At 34.9% G+C, this 13,840-nt stretch overlaps 1 protein-coding gene across 3 annotated transcripts in view; it reads left to right on the top strand.

Annotated features, from left to right (window-relative positions):
* MYO9A (myosin IXA) overlaps window positions 1-13,840 on the top strand; it is a 271,712-nt gene that overhangs the window by 179,802 nt on the left and 78,070 nt on the right. For all 3 annotated transcript variants that reach the window (XM_081129792.1, XM_081129790.1, XM_081129791.1), the window contains exons 19-25: window positions 1,750-1,872; window positions 2,140-2,220; window positions 3,975-4,085; window positions 4,888-5,010; window positions 7,253-7,402; window positions 8,222-8,541; window positions 9,136-10,713. In XM_081129792.1, coding sequence (XP_080985918.1) covers window positions 1,750-1,872; window positions 2,140-2,220; window positions 3,975-4,085; window positions 4,888-5,010; window positions 7,253-7,402; window positions 8,222-8,541; window positions 9,136-10,713 — 2,486 coding nt within the window. The remainder of the gene's footprint in view (window positions 1-1,749; window positions 1,873-2,139; window positions 2,221-3,974; window positions 4,086-4,887; window positions 5,011-7,252; window positions 7,403-8,221; window positions 8,542-9,135; window positions 10,714-13,840) is intronic.

The raw sequence follows: 13,840 nt of genomic DNA, 5'->3' as shown, positions 1-13,840 counted from the left end.
TCTTATGAACAGTGCATATATATGACTATTTCCCCACATCCTCATGAATGTTGGGTTTTGTCAGTCTTTATTGCTTGCCAATCTGATGTACAGAAAATCTCTTTAAAAAGAAAATGTTTCTTTGCTTACAAGTGAAATTGAATGATTGTCATTATGTTGTTATTTATACTTTATTTGTGAATTGCATATTTAGATCTCATGTATTATGGGATGTATTTTAAAAGGATTTCTTACAGTTCTTATATACAGGTAATGAGTCATTATCATAGTTGGAAACATTTTTTCTTAGTTGCACTTGTTTAAATATGTATTGTATCTGTTGCTTGAAAGTTTTTATTTTTTAATGTTTATGTTGTCAAAATTAATATTTAAAATTTTTTTTTCATATTTTCATTGATTTTTATTAGAGAGAGAGGAAAGGAAAGGGGAGAGAGAAAAAGAAACATCGATGTGAGAGCAGAACATTGATCGGCTGCCTCCTGCACACTCCTTACCGGGGATCAAGCCTGCATGTGCCCTGACTGGGAATCGAACCAGCGAACTTTTGGTGCATGGGACAATGCCCAACCAACTGAGCCACTCTGGCTGGGGCAAAATTAATATTTTTTAGATTTAAATTTGTACCTTTTTAACTCAATCTTGTGCTTCTCATACAATAAAACTTTTACTACCTTTTTAGTAACATTTTAGCTTATACATTTATATAGATATATTCTTTTCATTGATAAAGTCACTGCCATATACAGGGTGTCCCAAAAAAGTGTATGCACACTTTAACAGCTGACAGCTCAATTGATGTTTCTTTCTCTTCAGATTTAACCCATTGAAATTAATAATTATTCAAAGTGTGTATACATTTTTTTGGGACACCCTGTAGTATGGTTTAAAATTTTTTGATTCGCTAAAAAAGCTCCCACATACTTTATTAGTATTTTATTTTATATTCTTTTGTTGCTTTATATAAAACTTCGATCTTATTAACAATTAGCACACCAGGATGACTGTTGATAGGGACTGTATTTTTCTTTTTTCTGTGTTCATGGCATATCTGATATATCCTTGAGAATTAATTTAATTTGTCTCTGTGAGTAAGGATTCAGTTACAGTTAACAGTAATTATTGTAGATATTTTTATGTAGAAAGGGACTTAATTCAGAAAGGCGCTTACAGCTTGCAAAATCATTAGAAGTCGTAGGTGTAGAGTATTAAAATAACAATGTAGAACTGATGTGAGCTGTAATCAGAAAGTTGTAGCTGCTGCTCCCAGGTTGATGCAGGATTCAGGAAGAAGCTGCTAAAACTTGTGGCTCCAGAGCTTAAGTGCCTTTGCTAGAATTGCAGTGACAACACAAGTGCCCTGCACTCTGTCTCTCAGCACTCAAAAAAGTAGTACCTGGACAGAAAACCGAAGCGCTTTTATGTACATGCTTGCCAGCCGAAACAGAAGCTACTAACCAAAGCCTCTGCATCATTATACCTTCCCAGTTTCTTGTGTGGGAATTTAATTGATGAACTTAAATCACTTCCAGAACCTGAAATGCAATAGAGTTTGAGAAAAGTAGTTTTCTTTTTAGCTGGAAAGCTTCTGCAGGAAAGCAGGAGGAGGGGAGAATGGATATGGAATATCAATCTCCCATATTCACCACAGTCATTATACATAGGAAATAATGAAAACTGGCTTAGAATTTTCTGTTCCCTATTCTTAGATTAATTTATGTGAAGAATTTTATTTTCTCTTCTTCTTTTTAGCACTTGCTAGAGGTAAATTCTTTAAAGCACCTGACAAGACTGACTCTGCAGGACCGTATTACCAAGTCCCTTCTTCATTTGCACAAAAAGAAGAAACCTCCCAGCATCAGCGCTCAGTTTCAGGTTATTTCCTAATTTATTTTTAACTAAGAGGAATCTGTTGCCTTCAAATTGACATTGAAAGGTCAAAATGATTGGCAAGATACCTGAATGGGATATGGTTCATTTGACTAAAAAGCCATGCTGTAGTGGTCATTTGGCTTTTCAGAAATAAACCTATTTCTATGTATACCACTCATTTTTGCATATTTTGACATTATTGTTTATATTTGCAAATCATTGCCAGTTTGGAATGGAAGAAAATGCTCATTATATTGCTTTGTATTGCAGGCCTCATTAAACAAGCTGATGGAGACACTTGGTCAAGCAGAACCATATTTTGTAAAATGCATTCGCTCTAATGCAGAAAAGGTAAAAATGTCCTGTAAATGAGAGCTTCTTGCTCAGCCTACTTCAAACCAAGCTTTAAATTCTTTCTAAGGAGAGTAAGTAGAGAGGAAGAGCTATCTGTAATCTTTTTAAGGAAAACAGTGTTCTATATTTTCTTTGGATACTTTTTTTGTTTTTACACCTACCTGTCTGCAAGGTATTTATATAGTCTTGATTTAGTATCTACAAGAATTTGAGAAGCAAATACCTCTTGAAATTCCATAATAAGAAAAAGTTTCATGCAACTTTTATTGCCCTGAGATTAATACCTCTTGTTTGGATATACACTATCACTCTTAAAGAATTTGGTGTATTTCATGTTTAGAGATTCTTATCTTTGTAAAATAGGGAAGATACAATGGACATTCTTGATTCCTTCCTGTTTTTCTTATAATAGCTCCTCTAATTAGGGCTTTGCAAAATATATCTAAAAAGTGTAAACATTTGTCATCTTTCTTTATGTTCATCATAGGAAAAAAAAGTTCCCAGCCTAAACAGCTAGAATGTGTAGGAATTATGTTCAGTTTTCATAAGTCTTAAGAAGCAGTCTCCAGCTTGGCTTTTTACAAGCTTTGTGACCTTAGACAAGTTAACCTTTCTGTGGCTTAAATATTTTCATCCATGTAAGAATATATTATTTTTATAGGGCCTCATAGTGTTTTGTGAGTACATGTGAGTTAATACCTGTAATATACTTAGAATGTCCCTAGCCCATACTAAAATGGTTAGTAAATGTAGCAATTCTTTTACAATGATTAAAAAGGAAACCATTTTATTTATATTTTAAACTAGAAGTTTGAGTCTCTATTATTATTTGAGACCTTGCTATACAAAGAGTTCAACTAAGGAAGTATTTCAGGGTATAGAACAAGTACTAAATAAATGTCAGCTATTATTACTATTATTTAACATAAGTTACCCATTGACTTTTTTTCCTTTACAGCTGGTATGCCCCATCTGTCTGCACGAAAATGTTTGGGATTGCCTTAGGGAATCATTGAAAATAGTATTTAGAGTGATAGGGAGAAATATCAGAAGCTCCAAATGCATCTTGTTTTGAATGTCTGAAAACATGCCTATTGAGATACCTAGGAGTGACATAGTACTATGACTACTGAGGAGTGACTGCCTGCCATTAGCTTCTTCCCCCTCAATGCATATACAATGAAATCAATTGTCAGGGACTAAAGGAATTTTTTTTTTTCAATATGTCATACCAGTATCATCAGCAAAAAGTGTTTAGGGAAATAAACTACTCTTAACCTTGTACTAGTTATTAGAAGAAGAATCTGTCAGCTCTCAGTTAACCAGGGCAACTGGTAAAGTGGGGCAGGTAGTTTCTGAGTGAGATTATAGATAAAATTGTAATTAAAAACAAAAATACAGACACTCTTGACCATATGTAAGTAGGCTAGTCTTGTTACGTATTTTATGACTACTATGTGGCCTCCTCTGTGGGCAGCTACATCCTTTTGAGCTTTGAAAGTCCTCTGCCTCTACAACTAGAAAAGCCTGGAAACCTGGTTTCTCATTTTCCCTAGGGTCAGGCAGTCAGAACTTTTCTGAAGCTACCATCCTGGGAAGTAAGATTGTCTTGTCATTTCTGGTATGTTTTAACCAGACAAGCTTTAGTCAGTTCCTAGATATTCAAAAGTTAATCATTCTTATAAGACAAACATTAATTTGGAGATCTATTCTTCTAGGTTAATGTTTTTTTCTATTGCTTTTTTTTTTAGCTGCCATTAAGGTTCAGTGATTCCTTGGTACTTAGGCAGCTTCGGTATACTGGGATGCTGGAGACAGTTCGAATTCGCCAATCAGGATACAGCTGCAAATACTCTTTCCAGGTTATAAATTTACAGTGATCTTTAAATATATATGCACATCAAATAAATTATTCCTGTCTTGCTTATTTTTTATTTGAGGTTTGTTTATTTCTCTTAATTCTTCCTTTCCATTCCATCTTTTGTATACAGAATTGAAGAGGTAGAGAATACTTCTGTCGAATGGCACCAATCTTATTAAGCTTGTGTTGTAATAGAATCTAGTACTTAGCTATCCTCATTTGATCTGAATGTTTCCTAATACTAAACTTACTCATAACATAACAGTTCTTCACACTGATTGCTGTACACTAAATTTACTCATAGCAATTCTTCACACTGTTACGAGTAAATGCTAAATTTACTGGTAACATAGCAATTCTTCACACTGATTACAGTGCTTCACACTGAAATAGTTCAATCAGAACTGTCTAGTCCAAAAGAAAACATTCCATTTGGTTTTTGCTAAAGTTTTCTCAGTAGGATTTTCTTTTATAGGAAGCTGCCAGCAAGACTCATAGTTATTCTCATCAGCTACTGCTGCTATGGGTATAGAAATTATATTGAAGCTGTTCAACAGCTGAGTGAGTCTTTGCTACTATATAGAACTCACTACACCTCCCCCCATTTTATAAGTCTACCTTTTGTAATACTTTAAGTTAACAAGTACTTTCTTGGTTTCACCCTATTTAAAAAAGCTTTCTTGATTTCACCTTCTTTAAAAGAATGAAAAATGGATCAATAAAAGAATAATTTGCTAAAATTTAGGATCTTGTTTACATATCTTTCTTTTATAACTTTATAACATTTTCTTTTAATTTTTCAGGATTTTGTGAGCCACTTCCATGTACTTCTTCCTCGAAATATTATTCCATCAAAATTTTACATTCAGGATTTCTTCAGGAAAATAAATATTAATCCAAATAATTATCAAGTTGGAAAATCCATGGTAAATATTTATATAACCCTTGTCAAGACTGAGTGTATTTTTGTGTTTAAATAATAATGACAATCCTTGCCATGATAATGTTTTATAGAAAATGTAGTTTACCAGATGTCATAAGGAAATTGGGTAGGCCGAGATTTTTTTACTTAATAAAATAGTCAGTATTAAAGAGCTTCTGGCCAATTCTCTAGTTCTATCTGTACTTTTAACTGCCTAAAAATCATCTCCCCCTAGTGCTCTGCTATAATCTCAAACTCTGCTTGCCCAACGTCACCTTATCCTGATTTCCCTATTGTCCTTAATTTGTCAACTACTTTTTCCTGTCACCCTTCTTCTAGTTTGTTAGGCTGGAAACCATAATAATATTTGGCTTACCCTTCACTTTAATCATTTTACAAAGTTCTGTTTCTTTTTTTCCTTACAAATGATTCTCACATCTCTCCCTTTTTCTCCAGCGCCACTGGTTCCATAGTAGTTCTATTACCTCTCACTTAATAGTTCTCTTACAGTAAACAGATCTCTCATCTAGTTTCAGTCTATTTGTTATTTTTTTTAACTTACTCTACCTATTTTATCAAAATCACCTTAATTTCTTTCTTTTTTTTTTTTTAAAAATATATCTTTATTGATTTCAGAGTGAGGAAGGGAGAGGGAGAGAGAGAGAGATAGGAACATCAATAATGAGAGAATCATTGATCGGCTGCCTCCTGCACAACCCCCACTGGGGATTGAGCCTGAAACCCAGGCATGTGCCCTGACCGGGAATCGAACTGCCATCTCCCGGTTGATGCTCAACCACTGGGCAATATATTTCTTTATGTTGACTTCCTGATCAGTAATAATCCCCTAATAACCTCATTAAATTCAAACATCTTTTTCAAGAACCTCCATATTGTGACTTTACACTATTTAATATCTTTATTATAAAGATCAAGTATTTCTTTGTCCCTTGTATGTGCCTTTTCATTATTTACAACTACTTGTTTTGCTCAGGTGGCATCCTCTGTCTCTTACCCTTATTAGTTTACTTTTTTCCTCTTTGAGTATCTAATAACTATGTGCTATTTTTAAAGGCAAATTATTTTATTTTTTCATCCTTACCCGAGGATATGTTTTTATTGATTTTAGAGAGAGAGGAAGAAGAGAAAGAGAGAGAAACATTAGTGAGAGAGAAACATCAATTGATTGCCTCCTGGATATGTCCCGACTTGTGATCGAACCTAAAACCTAGGTATGTGCCCTGACTGGGAATCGAACCCGCAACCTTTTGGTATACAGGATGCTCCAACCGATTGAACCAGCCAGCCAGGTCTATGTGCTCTTTTTAAAAATATTTTTTATTTTTGACAAAAATGGGAGGTGATGAGTATGTTAATTAGTTTGATTGTGATAGTCATTTCACAATGTATACGTACATCAAAACATCATATTATATACCTTAAATATATACTATTTTTAATATCTACCTGATGTTTAAGGTGAATGCAATCCTATTTCCTAAGGGACCATATCTAAGTTATCTTTGTATCCCCCTAAATTGCTACAGATTTTTTTAATGGAATGAAGGAGTAAATAAATAAACTTAATAGCTTTGGGCAACAAGAAGTCTTTGGCACATACTGGGTTTCTAAAAGACTTATTGTTGGTTTATTTATGTTATGATCAAACTTGAAGATTTGTGGTTCTCAACTTGTTTCCTCTACTCTAGCATCCTTGAAAAATATGATACCCTGGCCTGTGTGGCTTAGTTGGTTGAAACATCATCCTATGCACCGAAAGGTGGCAGGTTCAGTTCTTGGTCAGGGCACATACCTAGGATGCAGGTTTGATCTCCAGCCAGGGCATGTATGGGAGACAGCCAGTCTGTGTTTCTCTCTGATATTGCTCTTTCTCTCTTTCTCCTTCTCTTCCTCTCTCTTAAAAAAAAAAAAAAATCAATAGAAATATGACATACCACCAGCAGTACATTGGCTCATTATGGTGGTGAATTTCCCACGGGAATAATGTATCATAATATCTGGCACTGGGATTTTTGTGCCCATGTGCACCTTCCATTTCCCCTTCTATATTCTAATGTCTTCTCTCCATTTTGAGAATGACTGCTTTGGATAAATTGGTAGAAATATTTATCAGTACTGCCTTTACACATTTGCCACAGTATTTGTTCTTCTCTAAAAATGCTGATCATGAAATAAATTTCTCATTTTTTCTTAAGCTGTATTTCTCATCTTTCTCTTTCTGGTAGGTGTTCCTAAAGGAACAGGAACGACAGCACCTACAAGACCTGCTTCACCAAGAGGTGCTCCGCAGAATCATATTGTTGCAACGATGGTTTAGAGTCTTGCTGTGCAGGCAGCATTTTCTCCATCTTAGACAGGCATCGGTTATCATTCAGGTGGGAGGCAAAGGATGCCTTGCATGAGATTGGCTAGTTTATTTGGCCTTTGTTTTAGTAACCAGAATTATTTTACTGTGAAACATATAAATAAGATGTAAACTTCTTCAGAGATGAGAATGTGTCCTACACATTTTTGAAATGTTGATAGCACTGAAAAGATTATTTGGCATATAATAATAGACTATTAATAAATATCAGTGGAGTTGAATTTTAATTAAATTGAATTTATAGTTACAATGGCTTGTGAGGTATGATTAGGGGCAAAGGAGTTATGTGCCTTAATTTTTGTTGCATAGTTATATTTAATATTTTTCTCAGTGATATTTGCGTGTTATAAGTACATTGTTGTTAAGTACTTATCTTGGTTTATAGGTACCTTATTTCACATTTACCTGTTTTATTTTCTTTCTCATCAATTTATACGATACATGTTTCCACAGGACCTTTTCTGTTTGTACAAGAACAAACTTTACTATCTTAATTTTTGAAATGTGTGCATGTTGACTTAAATTCAATAATAATGGCAAATTGTAGTATGAGAATAATTTGTAATATGTTAAAATTAATTGTAGGGCATGAAAGCATCAAAAAATTTAAATTAAGTTCTATAATTAACTTTATTGAGGTTATATTATCTAAAATAGTTGCTTTAACCAAGAATATCTAGAAAATAAAACTTTTTAAATCACCCACAATTTAGCATTTAGCCACTTACGCTTTAGTTATGACATAAGAAATTTATTCTTTTTTCCTTTTTCTGTGAAAATGTGGTATAAGGTATGACAATCAGTTTCTATTATTTTGTCTTCTCTACAGCGATTCTGGAGGAATTACCTAAACCAGAAGCAAGTCAGAGATGCAGCTGTGCAGAAAGATGCTCTAGTTATGGCTAGTGCAGTTACTCTTCTCCAGGCTTCGTGGCGTGCTCATTTGGAAAGGCAGCGGTATTTGGAGCTCCGGACTGCAGCCATCATCATCCAACAGAGATGGCGAGAGCACTATAGGCGGAGGCACATGGCTGCTATTTGTATACAGGCAAGATGGAAAGGCTACAGGGAAAGTAAGAGGTATCAAGAACAAAGGAACAAAATTATCCTTTTGCAGTCAATATGTAGAGGATTCAGAGCAAGACAAAGGTAATCTTTGTTCTTATAATAATTCTTCCCTTGCTCAAATACATTGTTTATACCTCTGCCTAACTTGTATTAGAATTGGTTATGTGCAGTTTGTCTTCACCACTAAATTGTGATACTCCTAGCAATTTAACTTACATTGTGTGGTCTATAATAGAAGCTAAATAAGTGTTTATTGAATTAAATTGGATTGAAAACCTACATAGTCTATGGTTATAACTGCTAAGAATTAACTTTTACATTAGGTTGAATCTTTAAGAATTGGCATTATTCAACTGTTTTTACCTTTAGAAACTTTCTTTTATTTTTAAGGTTTACATTAAAATAAGGATATTGTTAAATGAGAGCTTTACTTCTGATTTTATTTATTTTTTTGAGTAGAATGCTTAATTAGGAATAATGCACTTAATGAAATATAATCTCATTCATGGAAATAGAATTATGAAATGTGCATTGAAGTTAGGTTGAGAAATACTTAGGTATAATAAATAAATTTTTTGAGACACTGCATTTTTTTCTTAAATTCTCAGTAAATGTATTCTCTCCAGTGGTAACCAAGAGATAGCTCTAACCTACTTTTTTTCTATTTTTATATAGATTTAAAGCTTTAAAAGAACAAAAACTAGAACTTGGATTGATGAATTTTGAGCCATATGGAGCTCTGAAAGTTCAGGGTTCAGACCCTTCAGAATGGGAGGATTGTTACTTTGACAGCAGAGTAAAAGCCATAGAGGAATGTAAATCTGTGATTGAGAGTAGTCGAATTAGTTCAGTGGAATGCCTGAAGGAGTCCCCAAACAAGCGACAGGAGAGAGCCAGAAGCCAGAGTGGTGTGGACTTGCAGGAAGATGTGATTGTAAGAGAGAGACCCAAGTCCTTGGAGGATCTCCACCAGAAAAAAGTAGGTCGGGCCAAAAGAGAAAGTCGGAGAATGAGAGAACTAGAACAAGCTATATTTAGCTTAGAATTGCTGAAAGTTCGTTCTCTTGGTGGTGTGTCTCCTTCAGAAGAACGCAGATGGTCTACAGAACTGATGCCTGAGGGCCTTCAGTCTTTACAGGGTACACCTGATAGTGGAAGCTCTCAAGGAAGCTTGGAACTTCTAAGCTGTGAGGAAAACCAACAGAGCAAACTAGAGTCTTTAATTTTAGATGAAGGAGACTTGCGGTTTCTATCACCTAAGATATCTAGCAGTCAAAAATTTGATTCACAGGACAATGACCTTAGTGCCTCAAGTGAGACTAACTTTACGTTGATTCAAAAGGGAGCACCCTCTGACTTAGTGCATTTGAATAATGGGAGTATGAAGGAAAAACTTGTTTATAGTTCTGAATCTATTACCTGTAAGCCACAGCTGAAAGAGTCCTTCATTTCCAGTAGTCTGCCTACATTTTTCTATATTCCTCAACAAGACCCACTGAAAACAAGTTCCCAACTAGATACAAGTATCCAGAGAAACAAACTAATGGAAAGTGAAGAGATAATTCCAGCTCTTACTTTGGATATAAACAGGGAGACAAGAAAGTATCACTCTTCAGGAGAAAATCAAGATATTGCTTTGAATACAGATTCTTCTAATACCATGCTTAAGAAGTTGGAAAAGCTGAACACTGAGAAGGAAGAAAGGCAGAAACAGTTGCAGCAGCAGAATGAAAAAGAGATGATGGAACAGATTCGCCAGCAAACGGATATTTTAGAGAGGGAGCGTAAAACCTTCAAGACAATTGAAAAGCCAAGAATTGGAGAGTCTTTTCCGGTATCATCTTTCCATCAATCAAAGAAAGTAGTAGAGAGGCCATCCTCTCTCCTTGTTCTGAATACCCTAAATAAAGAAGAATCTGATGTACTAGGGCATCCATCAGTAACTGTAAAAGATGCAGCTCTTGTCCCAAAAGACAGTCCCTCTGCTCACTTTCCCCTGAAGGATCGACCTGTCACCCTGTGCTTTGAAAGAAAAGGAGGCCCATGCCAATCTAGTACTGTCAATGAATTATCCAAGACAGACAGAATGTGTACCCAACTGAATGTAGCCTGTAAACACTCTAATAATCGCATTTCAAAAAGAGAACACTTTAGGATGACTCAATCTTATAGTCACAAATCTAATGACCCTCCCAGAGATGGAACTACTAGGGCCATTTTCTTCACACCAAAGGAAAATATGAGTATTTCCCTGTAAGTGAAATGTTTGTTTATTTTTATGTATAAGTGGGAAAAATGTTTGGAGAATTTTACAGACACACCTTAGTTCAGTTCCAGACCACTGCAGCAAAGCTAGTATCACAGTAAAGCGAGTCATAATCTTTTTGCTGATAGAGGGTCTTGCCTTTAATTAAAAAAAATTCGCAACATCTGTGAAGTGCAGTAAAAATAGGTATGCCTGTATTAAGGTGCCTTGATCTGCATCAACTATTTGCATGGGTGCTACTCAAATTAGCCATTTTCTCTGTGTAAAAAAGTTTCCTAATTGTTGACTCCACCAGCCACTTGGAATTGAATATAATTATACCCTAAGAATCTTTGACTAAGCACAGATAGCAGTTTTTGGTTTCTTCCCATTGAGTGAGAAAGCATTTGTGAAAGGCAATACAGTGCCAGTAAACATAGTAGGCATTCAGCAAGTGCTGGTTGTCCTAGAGCTGTTAGGTGTAGCAATCCAAGCTTAGTGTCAGGCTTTAAAGCTAATGTGCTTTGTCACTGCTGTATACAAAGAGTTAATACAAATCTTAAGTTTATCAAATTTGTTTAATGTACACCCTAAAAAAATGCTTTTCTTGTGGTTATCACTAGTTAAGAAAAAAAGTATAAAGATCTTTCACTTATATGAAGTTCCTAATATAGTCAAAGTCTTAGAAACAGAAAGGAGAATGGTGGTTATCAGAGGTTTAGAGTAAGGGAAAAGGGGGAGTTGTACAATGAGTAATAGAATTTATTTGTGCAAGGTGAAAAAGTTCTAGAGATCTATTTTACAAGTGTACATGTAGTTAACATTAATGTATAGTTAAAAATAGGTAAGGTGGTAAATTTTTATTTTTACCACAAAAAAAGTAAAAATAATGTGTCCATGGGCTATGCATATATGTTCTTTAGCTAATCCCTTCATCTTCCTTTATCCAGTCTTCCCCCATGCCCCTCCCCTCTGACATTTGTCAGTCCATTCCAGGTATCCATGCTTCTGGTCTGTTGTTTGTCAGTTTATTTTGATCATTAGATTCCACATATTAGTGAGATCATATGGTATTTGTCTTTCTCTGACTGGCTTATTTCACTTAGCATAGTCTCCAGGTCTATCCATGCTGTTGCAAAGGTAAGAATTCCTTCTTTGTACAACCACATAGTATTCCCTTGTGTGAATGTACCACAGCTCTTTTATCCACTCATCTATTGATAGGTGCTTGTGCTGTTTCCAGATCCTGGCTATTGTAAATAACGCTGTTATGAACATAGGGGTGTGGGGTGTCTTTATTCTCACTAGTGTTTAGGGATTCTTAGGATATATACCCAGAAGTGGGATCACTGGATTAAAAAGGCAGTTCCATTTTTAATTTTTTGAGAAAACTCCATATTGTTTTCCACTGTGATTGTGCCAGCCTGCATTCCCACCAGCAGTGCACTAGGGTTCCCTTATCTCCAAATCCTCGCCAGCTCTTGTTGTTTGTTGATTTATTGATAGTAGCCATTCTAACAGGTGATACCTCATTGTAGTTTTAATTTGCATCTCTCTGATGACTAGTGATCTTGAGCATTTTTTCACATGTCTATTGGCCATCTGTATGTCCTCTTTGGAGAAGTTATCTATTCAGGTCCTTTGCCCATTTTTAAATTGAATTGTTTGTCTTCCTGGTATTGAGTTGTATAAGTTCTGTGTATATTTTGGATATTAACCCCTTATCAGATGAATCAATGGCAAATAGGTTCTCCCATACAATGGGTTCCCTTTTCTTTTCATTGATGGTTTATTTTGTGGTGCAGAAGCTTTTTTGATGTAGTCCCATTTGTTTATTTTTTTCCTGTTTCCCTTGCCCTTAGAGACATATTGGCAAAGATACTGTTCTGAGTGATGCCTGAGATTTTATTGCCTATGTTTTCTTCTAGGATTTTTATGGTTTTGCGACTTAACATTTAAGTCTTTTATCCATTTTGAGTTTATTGTTATGTATGGTGTAAGTTGGTGGCCTAGTTTCATTTTTTTTCCATGTACTTGTCCAATTTTCCCAACATCATTTACTGAAGGGACTGTTTTTACTCCATTGTATGCTCTTGACTCCTTTGTCAAATGTTAATTGACCATAAAGGTGTGGGTTGATTGCTGGGCTCTTTGTTCTGTTCATTGGATCTATATGCCTGTTCTTGTTCCAGTACCAAGCTGTTTTGATTACTATGGCTTTGTAGTATGGTTTGATATCCAGTATTGTGATCACTCCAACTTTGTTCTTTCTCAAAATTGCTGAGGCTATTCAGGGTCCTTTTTGGTTTCATATAGATTTTTGGAATATTTGTTCTAGATCTGTGAAATATGCCATTGGTATTTTAATAGGAATTGTGTTGAATCTATAGATTGCTTTGGGGAGTATGGTCATTTTAATGATGTCAATTCTTCTAATTCATGAACATGGTATATGCTTCCACTTCTTTGCATCTTCCTCTATTTCTTTCTCCAATGACCTAAAATTTTCCAAGTATAGATATTTTACCTCCTTTGTTAAATTTATTCCTAGGTACCTTATTTTTTTTGTTGCAGTAATAAATGGGATTAATTTATCTTTGAAATGTTTTCTTAATTTTTCTTTCTGAGAGTTTGTCATTGGTGTAAAAAAATGCCACTGATTCCCGGATATTACTTTTGTATCCTGCTGTTGTGATGAATTCATTTATTAGATGTAGTTTTAGTGGAGTCTGGGGTTTTCTATGTACAATATCATGTCATCTGTGAATAATGACAGTTTTACTTCTCCTTTCCAATTTGAATGCCTTTATTTCTTCTTCTTGTCTGACTGCTGTGGCTAGGACTTTCAGCACTATGTTGAATAAGAGTGGTGAAAGTGGACATATGTGTCTTGTTCTTGATCTTAATGGAAATGCTTTTAGCTTTTGCCTATTGAATATGATATTGGCTGTAGCATTTTCATATATGGCCTTTGTTATGTTGAAGCATGATCTCTCTATTCTTACCTTGCTGAGAGTTTTTATCATAAGTGGGTGCTGGATTTTATCCAGTGCTTTTTATGCATCTTTTGATATGATCATGAGATTTTTATCTTTCATTTTGTTTATGTGATGTATCACATTTATTGATTTAGGG

Source organism: Miniopterus schreibersii (genome assembly GCF_964146895.1).
Source record: "Miniopterus schreibersii genome assembly, chromosome: 1".
Classification (NCBI taxonomy): Eukaryota; Metazoa; Chordata; class Mammalia; order Chiroptera; family Miniopteridae; genus Miniopterus; species Miniopterus schreibersii.
This window is presented reverse-complemented; position numbering and strand designations above follow the sequence as displayed.